General features: G+C 43.3%; 1 protein-coding gene across 1 annotated transcript in view; it reads right to left on the minus strand.

The window, feature by feature from the left end:
- TG (thyroglobulin) overlaps positions 1 to 16,548 on the minus strand; it is a 146,726-nt gene extending 130,178 nt beyond the window's left edge. The window contains exons 1-9 of the mRNA XM_029959261.1: positions 16,482 to 16,548; positions 14,738 to 14,846; positions 13,774 to 13,871; positions 13,115 to 13,318; positions 12,615 to 12,774; positions 8,501 to 8,607; positions 7,260 to 7,403; positions 5,262 to 5,447; positions 897 to 1,961 (exon numbers count right to left, since the gene is read on the minus strand). Of these exons, the coding sequence (XP_029815121.1) occupies positions 897 to 1,961; positions 5,262 to 5,447; positions 7,260 to 7,403; positions 8,501 to 8,607; positions 12,615 to 12,774; positions 13,115 to 13,318; positions 13,774 to 13,871; positions 14,738 to 14,846; positions 16,482 to 16,548 (2,140 nt within the window). The remainder of the gene's footprint in view (positions 1 to 896; positions 1,962 to 5,261; positions 5,448 to 7,259; positions 7,404 to 8,500; positions 8,608 to 12,614; positions 12,775 to 13,114; positions 13,319 to 13,773; positions 13,872 to 14,737; positions 14,847 to 16,481) is intronic.
- Positions 16,549 to 18,585: the final 2,037 nt, after the last annotated feature.

Raw genomic sequence — 18,585 nt, forward strand, 5'->3', positions numbered from 1 at the left:
AGTTGCTTCTTATTCAGCCAATCCCTGCAAAACCAGCCATTTGAATAGCATGGTAATACTGATTTATTTCCCCTTGAACCTAACCAGAATTTTAAGACTGTGTGTCCTCTCTTCCCATTCTCCACTGAACATTGCTGCTAAATACAAAAATACCATCCCTCAAAATACTGGAGTGAGTTTGATTTGGAAGTCTTTTCTGCCAAATTTCACTTCGTCACCAAGCAGCTCTACAAACCCAGTAACCCACAGGAGATCATCTTCTTTTGGGCACCAGAGAATTCTGAAACTGTTTATTTCTGTTTGCACAGATGGGTTGCTAGATATAAATCCCATCCCAATTCAGATCATTGTGATAAACTCCCGACTACTTCTGCAAACTGTGATTCAAAGGAGTTCCCTCACTACATACCACTCTCTGGATACTCTGATATCCCTCCCAAAATGAGAAGCAGGCTCTTCTTTTGGTCTGTTATACCTGTTGATGTGCCATTTTCAGTTCACAGAAACTTGAAAGACAAGTATCCCCAGCCCATGTGCTTCCTTCTTCCTTTGTATTTCATTAATAGAAGGGCAAGAAGAGGCAATTCACAGTCTATAAGCAAGTTGCCAAATTGATGTCTGAGCAGTCATTTGTAACTCACTTTTCTGGCCTGACTGCATGGTCCTTAAGAGAAGCCTATCAGCCACTGAATTTCTCTCTTTTGTTTGGACAATACATACACTGTACTTCCCACTATCCCCCTGCCACTGCAAAGTTGACTTGCTTTCCTTTTAGGAGACAATATCATTTGCATTCATCATCCATATATCACCAGATACAATCAGATATAAAGAAAGAATCATGAAATTCCAACATAAAAGAAAGCATCTTTAAATTCCCAGTCCCTAAGACTTACATTTCATTGGCTTTCCAGCTTTTCCCCTTATTCCTGGAATAGTCTTGCCATTCAAATCCACACAGAAGCAATTTGTCCCATAACACTGGAGTGGCAGAAAGTCTCCATCCTCGGTACAAGAGGGAATAAAAAGGTCTGATCCCGCAGGCAGACTTTTCTTCAGGTTTTGCAGGTTTCTCCTTTGCTTCTCACAATCAGTGGGACACCTTGGACGTTTGCCTGGAAGTCTTGAGCCTGGAATTTCCTTACCTGAAGGGTCCAAGCACCAGCACTCTCCTGCATAGCACTGAACTTCTTCATACCTCCCTTCCTTGGTGCATGTTGGAACAAACAGATCCCTTGGCTCCTCACCACAGTCTTTGGATCCCAATGCTAGTTGCACCACTTCACCTAAATCTTCAGCAACGTTTTTGGGGACAGAAATCACTTGTTGAAGAAAAGTAAAGAACTCTGGCAGTTCCAGAACAGAGGAAAGGAATTTCATCATGTTCTGATTGTCCTGTAGAGTTACTATGCGGCCAAAGCTGCCTACAAGAGGTTTACTCAAAATGGAACTCCCCTTTGATACCTCCAATGAAAATGCCTCAGCTGATTCCAGAGGGCTTTGGCTGTTATTCCTCTCTGATGCATCCTCCTGTTGGAAAAATTGGCCAATGCTGTATTTCCCACTAGTGCCAAGTGCTCCTGTAAAGTTAAACTGGATCAAATTCTTCAAGAACCTTCCTCCGAAGAGGTTTTCCTGGAAACGCTTTGGATTGGCAGTAAATTGTAGTGCCACTTGAGCCAGCTCCCTTGATGGGAACATCCCCGTGATGGCTTCACTAAGGGTAGTTTCTAACCCAGAAGTCGGGCTGACAAATGGGCTTTGTGCAACTGGGGATGACAATCCAGAGCCCAGAAACAGCTCCTTGAAGGAAGGAGGGCAGGGTCTTGAAAAGCCAGCTGTTTTTTCCGTCTGCTTATCTGGTGTGGAAAACAAACTGGACTGACTGAAGTACCCAGCAGGGCCATAAAAGAGCCTCGTCAAGGCCCGTCGCCTCTCAGAGATGCACCCTTGTTCTTCACCTAGGGAAAGATTTAAGAAAAAATATGCAAGCTCTGGTATCTTCCACACTTACAACTCTATTTCAAGCAGCTGGGGCAGAAATGACTCAGAAGTGCACATTAACCTGATTCTCAACTGTGCATCGTGCACATTGATATGGAAATTTGAACTGTTATTGCATATGCTATGTAAATAAAATTCACCAGTCAAGACACAAAAGGAAAGGAAATATTCCTTCCCTATGCCCGAGTTCTGTGCTCTGCAGGTTCTATTGCTTCCCAATGTAAATCTTCGTTCCTGTTTCTATGGCTGAAAGAACAAAGTCTTTTCCAAATACTGTAACTACCTTGTAGGATGCCTGCTGCTAATGGGAACCTCTGATGATCCAGGTGCAATATGTGAACCTAAGAAAGAGAAACTTTCTGCAGAAGAACAGAAAGCTTTTTTGACCAATGCCCCCTAAGGAGGGATTTATGGAGGTTTCCTAACTAGATCTGCAGTTTCATAGTGAGGTGTTCATTTACAAGAGGTTTGAAAACAAATCGTTAAAATAAGCAGTAATAGAGTGCTAAGGACCATGGATGGCATTCACAAGCAGGCTCTAAGGGAAAAAATACAAGATTTCAACAAAAGTAGTCAAATATCAGGGTACTGAGGGTACCAACAGTGGCCCTGGCCACCCATACCCTGGGCTAAGCTATGTCACAGGTGTAGCTGCATCCAGACCCATCTGTAGATTCATACACAGGCAGCAATGGCTCCAAGTTAGGATGCAACACATCACTGAAGAAGGACTAAGTCATCAAAAAAGGAAAGACCTGGTAAATATAAAGACATTGAGAATCAGACAGACAGGATGGTTACAGCACTGACTGGATCTCTGGAACGCATGCAGCAGCTTGACTCATGTGCCACACAGTTACCTTTCCTTGAAAAGTAGCAGAATTATAGAGAAGGGATGCAAAAGTAGCAGAACTATAGAGAAGGGAGGCAAAAATATCGGAAGGACAGAACATATTTTCCATTAGGAGAGACCATTCAGCTTAAACAAAAAAAAAAAATTGATAAAGGTTTTCAAAAAACAGGATTCTCCACATCATCCACAGTAGACAATTATTATTCAGTATTTCTCACAGTACAGAGAAGTCCAGAAGTGGAACATGGAATTATGATCATGAAATTTATTGCTAGAGAGTGCTAGGAAAGATAAAGGGTTAAGGGGCACTTAGGCAAATCCCTGGAAGATAACTCCATACAGGAGGGCTGAGCACAATAATCTGGGCTCAGCCTTCAGTTTGGGGCCCCTCCTGCCTGCAGAAGGATATATGGAAGCTATGTGCATTTTCCCTGTTTCTCACATTTTCTCCCTAAGCACCACTGCTGTCCCAGTAGGGGACAAGACAGCTTTAGTCTGCTACAGCACAGCCTTCCTTGGGCTCCCCACTCAATCTCCATTTATTCCATGACCAGGCAATATGACAAAGCAGTCATAAGCTCTGTTAACAGTAAGGATAAAAGGTGTAAATCTAAAAAAGCTGCTAAAATAGATAAGCAAGCAATCTGACATTCTGTGACTGACATCTTTCTCACTCCTCCTGTTGCACCATTGTCCTGCTCCACAGCTCCTGACAGGGGTTCAGGGTCCCTCCCAGCAGATTCTTTGCAAACACACTTTCTGTAGGATGGGCCTCTCCTGTTTTCAATGTTGGCTCGTGGTTAGAGGGATGGAGAACATTCCTCCAAGGACAAGTAAGTTAATGCAAGCCACAATTCCACAAGAACAGTAATATGAAACAAATGTAGGATCATGGTTCATAAACACTCTCCCCTCCTAGCCACCATTGAAAAAATCAAAGCAGAGGGAGAAAGAATAAACACAAAAGCACTGCTGGGGTGAATTTACTGTAAAAGGTCTGAAAAGCAGCACATCCCTTATCAGGACTGCCTGGTGCCCCAGGTGATGTGAGGACCCCACATGCTGCCCACACCTACAGCTCTGGCTCCTCTAGTGTTCATGGCGCTGAGTGTGAGAGCCAAAGACACTAAAGAATCATAGAATCATAGAATTATTAAGATTGGAAAAGACCTGTAAGATTATAGAATCCAACCACTAACCCAGCACTGTCAAGTCCACAATTAAACCATGTCCCAAAGTACCACATCTACATGCTCTTTGAACATGAAATAAATCAGAGCAGAACTGGAGACACACACAGGGAATGTAGGTGTCTGAAACAGACTGCAGCTATATCCTCATGAAATACCTTCTCAGGAGTTAATCTGCGAAACCTCTGCAGCAATTTTTCCCTGCTGAAATTTCCTGAGTCTGCCAAAAAAAGCTGCAAGCAGCCTCAAGTCATTGTCCCCCCTCCCCTTCCTTCCCACAAAAATCATCAGGAGGGCTCAGTAAAGCACATTCAAAGAGAAAACAAGCAGTCCCAACATATGGCGAGGCCCCTCAGAGGTTCCCTTGCAATATCCTTGGTGATCAGCCTCGGAGGCAGGCTAACATTTTCATTTCACAGTAAGCCTGTCTGTGCCCAGAGCACTCTGAGCACTTGGATCTGTGACACCTAGGGCAGATTCCTCCTTCTCTAGCTGCATTGTAAGGCTGTGTCTTGCAGACAGAGCAATTTACTTTCCCCGAAGGCAGCCCCCGCATTAAGACCCTGTGCCCCAGACCTCCAGCACAATCCTGAATATTTAGGTAGTGCACTTCAGGGTGAGGTGTTTTAACTTTCCTCCTCCCCTCCAGCCCTTGCACATTTTTGCTGTCATTTCCATTTAGGGCACTGATTTGATGGTGTATTCTCTGTGGAATCTCTCAAAGCCCAAACCTATACACTTTTTCTGAATTGTTTGTTGGGTGTATTCTGACTGGATTTGGTAGTTTTCATGGCAAAATATGCAGTGACAGAGATGGGAAAAAAGTGCTCAGGGTGGGAGATGACTTAGAAATTCCACAGCATTTCATCAAGGGAAAGAGGTAAAACCCAAAACCACCATCACTGGCTTCTTTATATTATCCCAGATATTCCAACTTAAGGCCCCAGCTCCTGGAGTCAAGAAACAGATATCAGGGCTGCAAAGAAAAGCCTTGCTGCATGCAAAACTAAAAGGCTAAAGAGAAAAGAAAATAAAACAAATATGATATTTAACAGTTTATTAGAATGTGATTCTTAACCCCAGGGGGGTTTCAGGATCTCAGTTTTTGAACACCAGAACCCGTCAGAGCTGAGAAAGGAGTTGATCCTTTGAGTTTCCTTTACAAGGACGCCAAGAGATGGGCTCATGTTTCCTTTTCCAAACCTCACACCTACCACAGGATGGGGGTTGTCCTCGTCTCTTTGTGCCTGGGACCTCTTGCCCCTTGGTGTCCACACACCAGCACTGTCCTCCCTGCTGGCACTGCAGTGGCTCGTAGCCCCCGTCGGCGGTGCAGGACGGCACGAAGGGGTGCTGGTAGCGCAGGGCCGCGAAACGCTCAGCCTCACACCTCGAGGGGCCTGCAAGGAAACCAGTGTGAATTAAGGAGGGAAAGCTTAAAGTTTCAGAGCCATCTCTGCTTGATGCCATTGTTTGCCTATCTGGAAGGGGAAAAAAAAAAAAGTTTAATTTCTTGATTTTTTTCAGTGATATTTCAAGTACCAGCTCAAAACGCAACTTCTCCATCCCCTTTTTCCCCCGGATAATTTGCCCCAGGGTTTTCTACTGCAGGTATTAATTTTTGAAAACTAAACAGAAGATAAAACCTCAACACATTTTGCAGCCACAGTTGCAGGTAGGCAGAGCAGCAGCATCTCTCCCAGGGAGCTGTGCTGGAGGCTGAGGTAGCTCTGGCCCTTAACGCAAAAGCGAAGTTGGTCAACAGAGACAGATGTGCAGCTTGGGGGATTGATTTTGTTCTGATTTTGTTTCTGAAGAGAATTAGGCATTGCTCCTGCAAACAAATCTGCACCTGACTCTCGAGATTTGAGCTGGGCCCATCCCACTTCTTTATTTCCCTCTGCAGGGATATGAAGACCCTATTACTGTCAAGCTGGCCTTAATGGCAGAGACACCAAAAAATTCATAAAGCAAATTTTCTGGGCTATGATCTCTCCAATACAGGACTTTCATCTTCCAACAGAAATTTTGCTTGTTTATATAAAACTGAAATTCTACAGCCTAAACATCTCTTACTTTCAAGAGTTTTCCAGCTACACTCAGCTACCGGTTTGAGGCAGCGAGAGCATCTTATCAGAGCAACCTGCTCATCAAGGAGTCTGACAACTTTCCTAATGCAAGAGGCTTCAGGTGGTGGTGTGAGAGCTGGGTAAGTCACCAGAGCACCCCCTCGGTGGCTGATGAACAGGGTCACATCTCCATCTTGTGGCTGTTACAGCTTCATCTGTTTTGACAGTTGCTGCAGCCCCAGCTACAGCCAGAGCTAAGCCAAAACCACTGTGCAGTGAGAGGAGGAAGACACTTTCCAGACTCCCCAGAATTATCAGCTTGTCCCAAAACCAGAAAAATGTGTGACTACGTGGCCAGAAGACTGACATCAGTATCTGCTTAATATTTCTAACGATGCAACTCCTTAGTGAGGGTCAGACAGCAATGTCAGAGGAGTTTTGGTGGGAGGATGAAGTATCATGCAGGGGTTTTAAACTTTCCTTGGCCAAGGCAGTTTTCTTGGGCTCTGGTGCAGGAAGGAGGAGGTACCTGACCTCCTGTCCCGCAGAGTTCACTGCCTGTGGGCAGAGAAACTCTCCCCATGTACCTGCCCTGACCAGGAATGGGCCCAAGGACAGATCCAAAAGTTCAGCCTTGCTGGCTAAGGCACTACAAACTGTTGTGTGACCTCCTGGGAATGGAGCGTGTTGTGGTCAGTCTAAGATCCTTCCTGTTTCTGAGCGTACCAACATAAATTAGAGAGCATTTTCTCAGGCTTTTAATTTAATAAATCATCATATCCATCTCCATAATCTCAGGGCAAGAGATACAGAGGGTTCATGGGATTTCAACTGATGTGAACTTCAAGTGCACAGGAAAGCATTGATCAGAGGACACGTACAATCAGCTGGTACGAATGTAAGTGCAGAGTAAGTGTCTTAGTTACTTCTTACCTGTCTTACCTTACTTTTCAAGGTAAGAAGGTAGGTGCAGAGGATAAAAGGCAGCTGTAATTCAGAGTCCTTGCATCTTGCACTGAAATTGTGTTGTTATAAGCTTTTAGAGTGAGAAACTCCTAGAACAACTCTCCCCAATGGCACCTGTCATACATAAGCTACGAAACTGTCACCCTTTTTACAGGGCATCACCTGGGTGCTACTTACACCTGAACTTTCCAGAGGTGGCCAGCTGAACTGCCAGGAACCGCCTCTGGAGGATCCGATAGACGCTGGTCTCTGAGAAAGTGCGGGCGGGCTCTACCGCGGAGAAAACTGTGTCGTAAACCTCATCAAGCAGCAGCTCCAAGCCTGGGAAAGACAGACTTTTAGCACAGAGCCTGGTTTTAAGACAAAAAGTAACCTGGTTTATGTCACCAGAGTAGCAGAACTGGGAGACCATAAAGAAAAAGAAATCCGATGCTCTAAACAGGCCAAATGTGAGGTTATACTGCATAACCCTAATGTACCCAGTGCTGGGTGCCCAGGCACTACCTGTATGCCCTGACATCTATTAAAACAAGAAGGAGAAGTATCTTGTAACTGGCTGTTTGCTGTGGTTTTTTAAGGCTCAATCTGCAGTAAAGACAAGGATGGAATTTTGGAAATTGATGTTATCAAAACCAGTTCCCGGTCATTTTGGTTGCATACTAAAAACCAAGATGTTCAGCAGGTTTCCTGAGTGCACAAATCTTTTGAGAACTTCTCTCCCTTCTGGGAATTAAATGTTGAACTTCTTGTCTCTCATCTAAATTTTAAACTATTTTGCTTTGCATTTCTCCCTCTTAAAAAAAAATAAAAAACCTACAGTATCTAAGAAAGTTCTGGAAGTTCTCAACCTTCTAATCCCTCCTTGTTGAAAATAAAACATTCTTTCTTCTGAAGTGTCCCATCAACTATTAAGATGTCTAAAAGGTATCCTGAGGCTATGAGAGAAGAGGAAGAACTGCCTGATGTCCCTGCTAATGGTTAAGGTGGTTGGACTAGATGTTCTGTAAAGGTCTCTTCCAACCCAAACCATTCCATGATTCTACCTGAGCAAGAAGAAAGACTTCATTCTCCAGGCCCTTTATATTCCTCTGTATTTGCTAATTGGACATATTGAATATGAGGCAGTTTTCTGGTTGGACAGAGGATGGACATTCAGAAATCCTATTCCACCATTCCAAAAAGGACAGGGTTAGCTCCCAGGCAGCATCTCCACTTGATACTGACTGAAGTGGTGCTCCAAAGGGTAGGATTTCATCAGCCTTTCCCATGGGCACTACACTGGTCACAGTGGTCTTACCCCTTGTAAGAATGAAATTGAAGATCCAAATGAACCTGAAGACTGATATTTGTTATTTGTCCTTTCCCTTGGGAATTCAACACCACCCAAACTAAAGGATTAAATGCTGGTGGGCACTTACCAGTGTCTGCCAACTCCCTCCCCAGGCTGTCCACACAGTGACAGTATCCAGAGATCTCCGGGAACTTCTCCCGCAAGGAGCTGAATGCCTGGAAAGCCCTTGGGAACCTGGAAGCAAAAAAAGCCTCCTGTGAAGAGCCCAGGGAGGGCCATCAACAACAACAAGCATCATCTATTTCCTTCCTGAATTTGTACAACAGAGATGTCTGCATAAGGTCAGTACAAAACCCTTTGGTCTCCTTTTGGCAACCAGGCTCTGACATGATCCAGATCAGTGTTCCAGCAGGATAACAAATCTCCTAAATGCCACTTTTTAAAGAAACACATGACAATCTCCCTTCAGACAGATTCCTGACCCTTCCTAAGCAGCCACCCAGCATCTAACACTCATTTTCAATTCGATTCTCAACTTTGAAAGTCTGCCAAAGAGTGTAAAATAGAAGGGCGTTGGCTTAATGTTATTATAGGACCCATATAGTAGCTCCTTCCACAAATCTGCACAGGATGGCAGAAAGCCTAAACAAACAGGTTGCTCCCCCTTCCCTACATGCTACGTGTGCTTTCTGCACTGAAATAAGTACAAAAGCTGATAAAAACCTCGCTAATATCTTTCATTTCAGGGCATTGCTCAACAGATTGAGGAGAAGGAAAAAGGGTTTTTAATGTGCTACAAGTAAGGCTGACTTTTACTTCTGGAGACCAAAGAGATATTAGTTTCCACTGTAATATTCTAGGAGTGACAACAGCTAGATTCCAGGAAAGTAATGATTTAAGAAGGAAACTTAATAGGGTCAGAGTTGGAAAAAACCACAATAAATGTGATCTTAACTGACAGATATCCTAGGGTTTCTCCAAGCAAAAGATAAGTTTTTCTAGCTTCAAAGTGCCAGGTTCCAAAACAATCATATTATTTTTCGGACACATCCCCTTATCCCGAAATACGATAAAGGTGTGGTGCCCCAGCTGCACGGGGCTTATTTGGGAAAAGCTAGCAACAGGGAAGTGAAATTTTCTGCTCAAGACATTCAGAGAGTTACACAAATTAAGTTTTTACCAAGGGAGGACACTCAGCAGCAGATTGGGCCCAGATTAACTGAGAAAAAGCAGTTTCCAGCCACCCTGTGAAACTGGGACTGTGACCAGGTTCAATTCCAGTGCCACCCTCCAGCAGCCTCAGGGATGCTCTAGCACATGCAGCCTGAGAACAGCAACGAAATGCTTGTCTGGCTCAAAGATGGTGCTCAAGTGAGCAGAGCAGAGCAGACCAAGGAGCCTTTGCCAACTCCAGGACTCTGCCTGAATAATAGAACATTTTGGGTTGAAAGGAACCTTAAAGATTATCTAGTTCCAACCCCTGTGCCATGAGCAGGGACACCTTCCATTAGACCAGGTTGCTCAGGGTCACATCCAGCCTTGAACACTTCCAGGGACAGGGCATCCACAACTTCTCTGGGCAACCTGTTCCAGTGCCACACTCACAGGAAAGAATTTCTTCCTAATATCTAAGTCTAAACCTACCCTCTTTCTGTTCAAAGACATTCCCCCTTGTGCTATCACTATATGCATTTGTTGAAAGTCCCTCTCCATATCTCTTGTAGCCCCCTTTAGGTACTGCAAGGTGTTATAAGGTCTTCCCAGAGTCTTCTCTTCTCTCAGCCTGTCTTCACGGGAGAGGTGACTCCTGAGAGCTCTCCCACCTCCTGTCAGGAGAGCTGAAAATGTTACTGCTTCCTCCTTTTTCAGGACATCAAAGCACAGGCTTGGAAATGCACAAAGCAACAGCAACCTCCGTCAGAGGAAGGGGCTGGTAACCTCAGGGTTGTCCCAGTGTTACCCAGCCATGCTGTCATCTCAGAACTTGCACAACCCTGTGCAGTGCTGCTGTGTTCTGGTACCCTTCCATGTCTTCAAATTAAAACCTACTGACTCCTCCCACTTTGGATTGTCAAATCCTGCTCTGCTGCTGACACCGGCATGCTAAAAGCAATCAAAATGTCATACTTCACAGAACAGAGGGACTTATGTCATGTATTTCTGTGGTCTTTAATGTACACACATAACATAAAGATGCTTGGGGTATTTCAAGGCCTTTCAGATCCCCTGGATTATCATGCAGCAGCCACTACCTAACTGGGAATATGATCTCTACTCTGCACTGCTCATGTCCTTGGAGTTCATCACCTCAGCATCTCAACACCTAGCTGAGTGAAACAGGATTCAGTGAAAAAACTCTGCATGGTGCTTTCCTTCAAAGTTAAGAAGTCACAATTATGCTACTTTTATCTGGGGCAGCTGTATAGTCATATCCTGTCATTCTGGTTATTTTTGTTGCAAGTTGAGAGTACAGGTAAATAAAGTACAAACAGATATAAATTAGGCCCGTACAAACAAGAGGGCAGAACTTTTCTCACCTTATGTGGAAAACTCACTTCCTAACACATTTTTTTTCTTTTCTCAGAAAAGAAAAAAACACAGCTTTTTAACCACAGCCCTTACAATGAGTAGCAATAACTCACAGTAGCAATAACACAGAGTTCCTCATCTATCAGAGCCAGGCTAAAACAATGGATAAAGCAAAGGTGACCACATTTAAGTTATGGATAAATTTATAGTGTATCTATGTGTTTCAACAAGAATATTTGCACTCAAAAATACAGGAAAGCAAATAAAAGCGAGATTGTTAATCTTGTCTTTGAACTTTGAGTTGCTCCACTGGTTCCACATGAATATAAAATATGGGTTAAAATCCCTGTTGTACTACAGTTCTTTGCTATGGAGCTCATCACTTCAACTCTGTATTCTGACCCCCCCTTTTTCGAGAAGGGATAGATAATGACACTTCAAGCAGGAGTAGTGTGAAAATAAATATATTAATGACCTGAAACACTCAGATATGATGGTAATAGGTTAAGTCAATGCCATAATTAGAAAGGTGTAGAGCTGGGAGTAAAATAATCCTGCTGTGATTAATTACATGGCACAGACACAATGTAAATCTAATCTCACAGGTCTTTGCAGACAAATCTCCCAATGGGAGGAAAAAATATACCAATTTAAAGCATTGATTTCTCCTCTGTAATTGCTCTTTTAGAATTTCCACACACCACAGGCCAACAAACAAAAAAACCAAATTATTTTGCTCTTGCCAAAATAACCTCTCCTGAAGCTCTGAGAAATTTGCATTGTGCATTTGGGCCCATCCTTCAGTTTTTCTTAAATTAAAAAAAGAAAATAGAAAAATTGACATTTACAATAAAATTGCTTTGCTGCTACAGAGCCAAGTCAGAATGAGGGATTACATTTACTCCACTGGCCTCCAGCAGGGAAATGTGCTGACTGAGATGGCCCTCATGAGAGACCAAAAGGTTTCTCTGGAGAGTCTGAACATCTGTGCCAAAACAAATTCCTCCCCCTTCAGTTCCCATTGCCTCTCCCTTGTTTCTCCATCTCAGTATTAATTCCAGCTCCACCTCAGTATTAACTCCCAACAGCTTCTTGCTCCCACAGATAAGGATTTGATCCAGCATTCTGGAGCCTTCTCCAACTCCCTCCAACTTCCTAAGGCCAGTCGTACACCAGCATAACAATTCATCACTTGCTTGATTCTCCTGTGAGCAACCCTGGCACTGCCTAAACAGATAAAAGTTTCCCATCATCACATGGAACTTCACCTTTGTATCTTGCCTCTTGTCTGTCCATTCATCTCTTTTCATCTCCCATAGGGAACTGTCTTTCCTACTTCATATATATATCTGAATTCCTCTGCTCCTTCTGTATTTATCTCATTTGGTGCTGTCCATGTGAGAAGTAGCCCTGTCTACTTTTCCAAACACGGATTGCAATGTGGCATCCAGTGCTGTGTGAAGACACACAGATTACACTGCAGGGATGGAATACATTTTTTTTAAAAAAATCAGCAAATTTAATTGAGAAGGAAAAGGCTTTCTACTGGGTCCATTCATTAACAGAAAATAACATCATGTACAGTCACAGAAGAAGGGTTTCATGTGGGGGAAAAAAACCCACAAAAAAACCCCCAGTAAGACACTGCCACTTCAAGTGCCTGGAAGAGGTATGCAGGACTGCTTTCCTGATTCAGAGGCCTGAGCTCTCACCTGTTGTAACTATGAACAAGATCAAAAAACATCATGTCTGTTGTATTGACAAACTTGCACTGGACAGGCAGAAACTCTCCATCTGCTGAGCACTGTGGGGGGCTCTTCTCCCCAAACCCATGCAGAATGCGACGGTCTCGGATCTCACAGTTCCCTGGGCCTGATAGGAAGAAAGGTAATGTTATTGGGTGTTTTAACTTCCCCTGAACAGCTGAATAGCAGCCCCACTGTTTGGAAGGGGTTTACATTCATTACATTGAGCATGGACACTGAGGTGCATCATCTTGTTTTTATGAAGAGCAGGGAATTGTACTCAGTAATCTTATAAGTCCCTTCCAAGTTGATATATTCTTTGGTTCTACAAAACAGGAACTTCGATGGTTCGGTTAACTACCTATAATTCTATAGACTGCAGTGCCCAGGTTCCTGATCTACCACCTTTCATTCAGACCAAGCCTTTCAAACCTACAAACCCCACCATTTTGTTGAATATTACTTACACCGTGCTGGCTTTCCTCTTTGCCTGGTGCCATAAATCTCCATCCCTTCTGGATCTACACACCAGCACTGCCCCAGCTCCATGTCACACTGCACCTCATCAAAAGCCCCTGAATCCAGGCACTGAGGGATGTAGGAGATGCTGCTGCTGTTGATGTATCGACTCACCAAGATCCTCTGCTTTTGCAGCTGGCAAAAGGACAAGCCTGAAACACCAGAGAGTAGCACTGTTAGATGAAGGTTCTTATTAGGCACTGAATCATTTATTAAGACAACATCTGAGTTGTTTTGGAACTACAAGTTCTGAGTCTGCCACCCAGGTGTTGTGAGAACATTGATGAATTTGAGGTTATGAAAATTGGCACAGAGAAACCTACCACAGATGGGGTTAAAGCTCTCTAATTCAAAAGCCAATACACTAAATTGATCTTTCATTCACAATTTACCTTAGTCTGACCTTCATAAATACAGACATCCAGGTGTATCAGGATTCCATGATTAGCCCTGAAGAAACTCCAGAACTTCCACTAGTCCCAGCAAATTATAACAAACTAGAGGTCATCAAAGTCTAGGGCTAACTTATTTTTCATTTCAGCAGTTCAGATGCAGATTTAAACAGTTCTTTACCCAATCTGAACAGAAATAGACACTTGTGACTCACAAGATATGGGATATCCACTCTGTCTGCTGCCAGGTACCTCAACACCATTCTCATCCACACACCAACAGGAGAGACCATTCCTACTGCACTGGACTGTCCTGAAGGAGATCACAAGTAATATTTTTTATTTTGTGAGTGACAGAGTCCTCAGTCAGTACCAGACACAAAACTATAAAGCAAGCCAAACAACTTCAAGTACTTTAACATCACTAATAAGGGAATCAACAAGGGCTGTGTTTCTGGTGACTCTACTCGATGGGAACTCTTAATTTTAGTAATTCTGTGAATTCTTCAGGAATTGCAGATATGTGATTTGAAGTCATTAAGGAAGCAAACGGGTAGGACACAATCCTGATCCTCATTATCTGAGATTCACCATACATTTTGAGATAGTTTCTAAGTCAAATCTAGAATGGCCAAAGTTGCCACCAGAGGCAACAAGATAACAGTAGAGAACATTACAATCTGTACTCAGCTTCAGCTTTAAGTTATTGGCTTCTTGCACCTTCAAGCAACACACTGCTCTCTAAATCACTGTTCTCCATATGCTTTTTTGTTCCTTTACTGCCTTTAGAAGGAAACCTAACTGTGCCACTTACAGCAGAGTGGGTAACTTCTCAGTCAACTTGGTTGACCTCTGCCAGCTGACACACACATTCACCTACGAGCACATGTAGGATGACAGCAGCTGCATTGCACAGCAACCTGCACCAAGTATTTAACATGCAAATAATGCTGCCAAGACTAGTCTTAGAGATTATTTCTTAGATATTATTTCCAGCAACAGGGAATTCATTCAGGAGAGGCTGGATCTGCAACATGGCTCAGTGAAGTCACTTCAAGTCTCCTGCACTCATCATCCTCAAGTCCACTGATAGAGAGGTTTTTCAAAACAGGCTCAAATTTCCATCAGCAATGAAAGGTGACCTCATATAACAGCAGATTAACAGCAGGGATGAATTACCTGAACTGGCCATCTTCTGAGCACTGAGGAACGTAGGCTTCTCCTGCTGAAAAAGCCTTTTCCCTCTGAAGTTCGCATGGACGCAGTGGTTGGGAATCCGTCTGATACTCTGAAAGCAGCAAGAAGGTAAAAACATAAGAGTGATTTCACCACAAACCTGTTCTTACCCTGTTAGTGCCAGCACTGCGTGGTAACAATCCCAGGTTCATGGGTCCTCCCTGGTTGTTTCCCTAGTGCTTCTTGTGTGCATTTCTGTGTGGGACAGTGAGAGGGAGGTACTGAAAAAATTTGCTGAACTGCCAGCTGCAGGATGAGCACATGGTGGAGATGCTCGTGAACTCCTTTCCCAGGTCTGTGTTTAGTTAGTCTCAGCTCTGTTCTGTACTGGCACTGGTACCTGGGGTACATAGATTTAGTAGTGCCTGTGACCACAAAAGAGCCCTTTGCCATAACCACACATATCACTATTAAATTTTCTGAGTAATTATTCTTTATTGAAGTCACTCATTACTTCACCAAAATGAGAGATATTTCTTCTTAATCTCATGAACAATCTAAGAAGAATCAGTCTAGCAGTAGTGTCAAACTAATTCATATTAGGAGCACTCTCAATTTTTACTAGGGTACATGATCAAATACTGAAGCCACCTAGCAAAGAAACAGTCAACTTCTCAGTTCTTAATGCATTCAAAGCTGCATTTGCTGCTGTTTTAGGAGAATGATGAAATTCAGTAAGTTCTTTTTCACAGAACAAATTAGTTGATTTGACACTTTCCCCATCCTCAAAATCTGATTAGTGTCATGCTCTTAAATCCATTGACTATTTATAAAAATACTGCAAACAAACCCATAGGTACAGTGATTTAGACCAAAGGTTCACTTGAGCTAGTATTTTTTCTGAATGTGACCACACACAGTAGTGCAAGTACATCATAAGTATTCTCAACACTTTTCACCTTCAAATATTCAATTTGCAGGTCAGGGAACTTCTGCAGCCACAGATGGTTCCTGTGCATCTAAGACCTCTCAAACACAGCTGTTTCTGTGAGTTTTTACTGTGTCTCCTTAAGACCATGTGAAAATTTTCATGAAATTGTAACATTTCACATTATCTCATACACAGACAACTACACGTAGGCAAACCTCACCATTTTCACCTCAAACATGACTCTGAGCCAGTTGCTCTGGGATGTGTGGAGATCTTTGTGTACAGTGCTGGAGCGGGTCCACCAAGACATATGAGTTAAAAGACTAATTCAGTGATTCAAATTGCTGGTTGTGCAGGACTATCAAACTCAGACCAAAGAACTAGGGCGGTGCAGCACTCAGGCTACCCAGTATCTTTAGGTTCAAGCCAAAATTAGATGATGGCACATACAGGTAGAAGATGTAATCTTAGGACCTTCACATCTCTGCAGCACCACATCTGCAGCACCATGTCTGCAGCTTTTCTTACCTAAGCTCCTTCTGTAGCCCAGTCTGTTCCTTGAGAAAACTTTTTTTTCCGCCCAAAATCCAGGTGTGCTAACTCAGATAAACCTGACCACTTAAGATCCTTATAGTTTATTATTTAACCTGGACCCCAGACTCAGTTTCCACAGTATACAATAACTAGCTAAGTTTGCAGCGGGCAAGAGTCAAGATAATCACATATGTCATCAGAAAAACACACAGAGCAGCACAAAGATCACAGGACCACAGTCACCACTGTACACAGGCAGAAGAAAAGAACAAGAGTACTTACCAAATATATTGGCTGTTACTATGCTAGTAAAGCAGCAAAGAAGGGCGCAAAATGGGATGGATCCCATCTCACGATGGGATTGCTCCATCCCTTCTGTCAGGGAGGCAGCCCTGTGCACCCCGTGTGGCCTTTACCTGCCTTTTTATAGCAACCATCACATGGATGGGTTCACTCAAGTGCTAGTAGACTGGGCATAAAATTGGGTGAGTGACGCACACGATGCTTCTGAGAAAACTGCAAGAGGTTCGTTCACCTGAACTGCCCTCGTGGTTCTCCTCAGCCAGTTCTCATCCCCGCTCCAGGGAGCACGACTGAGCCAGGTCAGTGGAGAGAACAAGTGGCAGCAGGTACAGCAGGTGGCAGGGGGGGACTCAGTTACATCAACAAGCAAATTGAGCACATTGACATGACCCCAGGCAGAGCTCTGGCTCTCACCTGCACTGGGGCACAAACAGTATCTGTTCTCACTATTAGAAGTGCACCTTTTTGCATTCCCAGAGAGCCTGAGCCTGCTGAGGGACAGGTGAGAGTTAGGCCTGCGAGTGCTGCAGCATTAGGAGTAAATAGAATTCATAATGTGGTTATTTATTAAGTGAAAAACAGGATGGATGCAGTTCCATTGACTGAAGTGAATTGAGGGTCAAACACATTCAGTCTTTTGCCTTTACTCTCATTTGCACCATGCACTTTAACACAGTCAAGAATCTGACAGAAGCAGCTTTGCTTCTTGGGCTATTCTCCAGCTATAACATCTATATGACCATAAAGCTTGTTAAGCCAAGTTTTTTGATACTAATTGCATGCAAGATCCTCAACCTAAAATATGTCAGAAATATTATTTCCTTGGTTCCAGAGTATCACTTCTCAATTGTCCACCTCTTATGAGTCAGCATTTAGTTGCACCAGGAATTACGAGAACTGACCCTCACTTGTACAAAGGTGGTTGGACAAATAAGCCCAAAATAATTAGGTAAATAATAACAGCACATGTTTGAAGTTGGATTTGGGTGGATTTCAATAAAAAGTGAAAGCAGCACTCTTGTTTGTGATTCATGGGTACTAGACAGTCTAGAAATAACTCTATCTACTGATACTCCCCTACAGACCAACACTAAGAGTGATCCAAGCATCCTTCTGTGTGGGCCGTAGACCACTGCCATGCCATGGGATTTGATGTACATGGTAAATATGATCTCAAACAGCAGCACGAGTTTGATTTAGCATGACTAGGCTTTTAAAAATGAGTGGGACTATATGTGGAATTTACTTTCAAGCAACCTACTCTTGACTTGAGAAAAGTCAATAGTTTGCCAAAAGATCAAGCTGAGAAAAGATGAAGAACATGGCCAATGCAGATGACAGATCACAAAATGGCAACCCTTAGAGGGATAAAGACAACAAATCCTGTAACAGCCCTGACTGAGCAGGCACAGACAGAAACTGAATTTCTGGATTAGCGTAGCATTTGTAGGGAAAATACATGCAGAGCAAAGCAATCTGCCGAAATAGCCATTATTAACATTAGGGTGGCTGAATCAGGAAGGAAGTAAAGTTTGACCATGACATATATTTCTGACTCAAGGGTGCTTTAAGAGCATCAGGTTCATGTCTGACCCCCATGCAGTGGGGCAGACACAGGGAAGCAACCAGAAACAGCCCAGCCCAGTGACACAGGCTCTCCAGGGGCAGCAGGAGCTGTGCTTACAGGCACCACAATGGAACACACAACCAGAGTGTGCTGGGTGTGTGATACTGATTCAATCCAATTTTCTAAAGTTATTAGAAAAGTGTTATTCAGGTTCCTTGCACAGCAAAAGGGGAGAGAAGCAAGCTTATTAAGGTCACTACTCACTTTCCTCTTTTATTCTTTGCTACAAAAGGCTGATAATGGATTAAGGCAGACAGGAACCCAGGAAGGTGTCAAAGAGCTATTACTAACAGAAAGAAGCACAAATCCACAATATCTGAATAGTGTAGGTTCCCAAGATGACTTTTATTTCCTTCTGAAACACTCAGAAAACAACCTCTGAGTTAGGCAGAACCGCCAAGTCTCAGAAACCTCTTAAAAAAACAAAGTAAGAAAAGGAATTTTGGCAATTTGCAT

This window comes from Manacus vitellinus, unplaced genomic scaffold (genome assembly GCF_001715985.3).
Source record: "Manacus vitellinus isolate BGI_N305 unplaced genomic scaffold, ASM171598v3 scaffold_1_pilon, whole genome shotgun sequence".
In the NCBI taxonomy this organism is placed as follows: domain Eukaryota; kingdom Metazoa; phylum Chordata; class Aves; order Passeriformes; family Pipridae; genus Manacus; species Manacus vitellinus.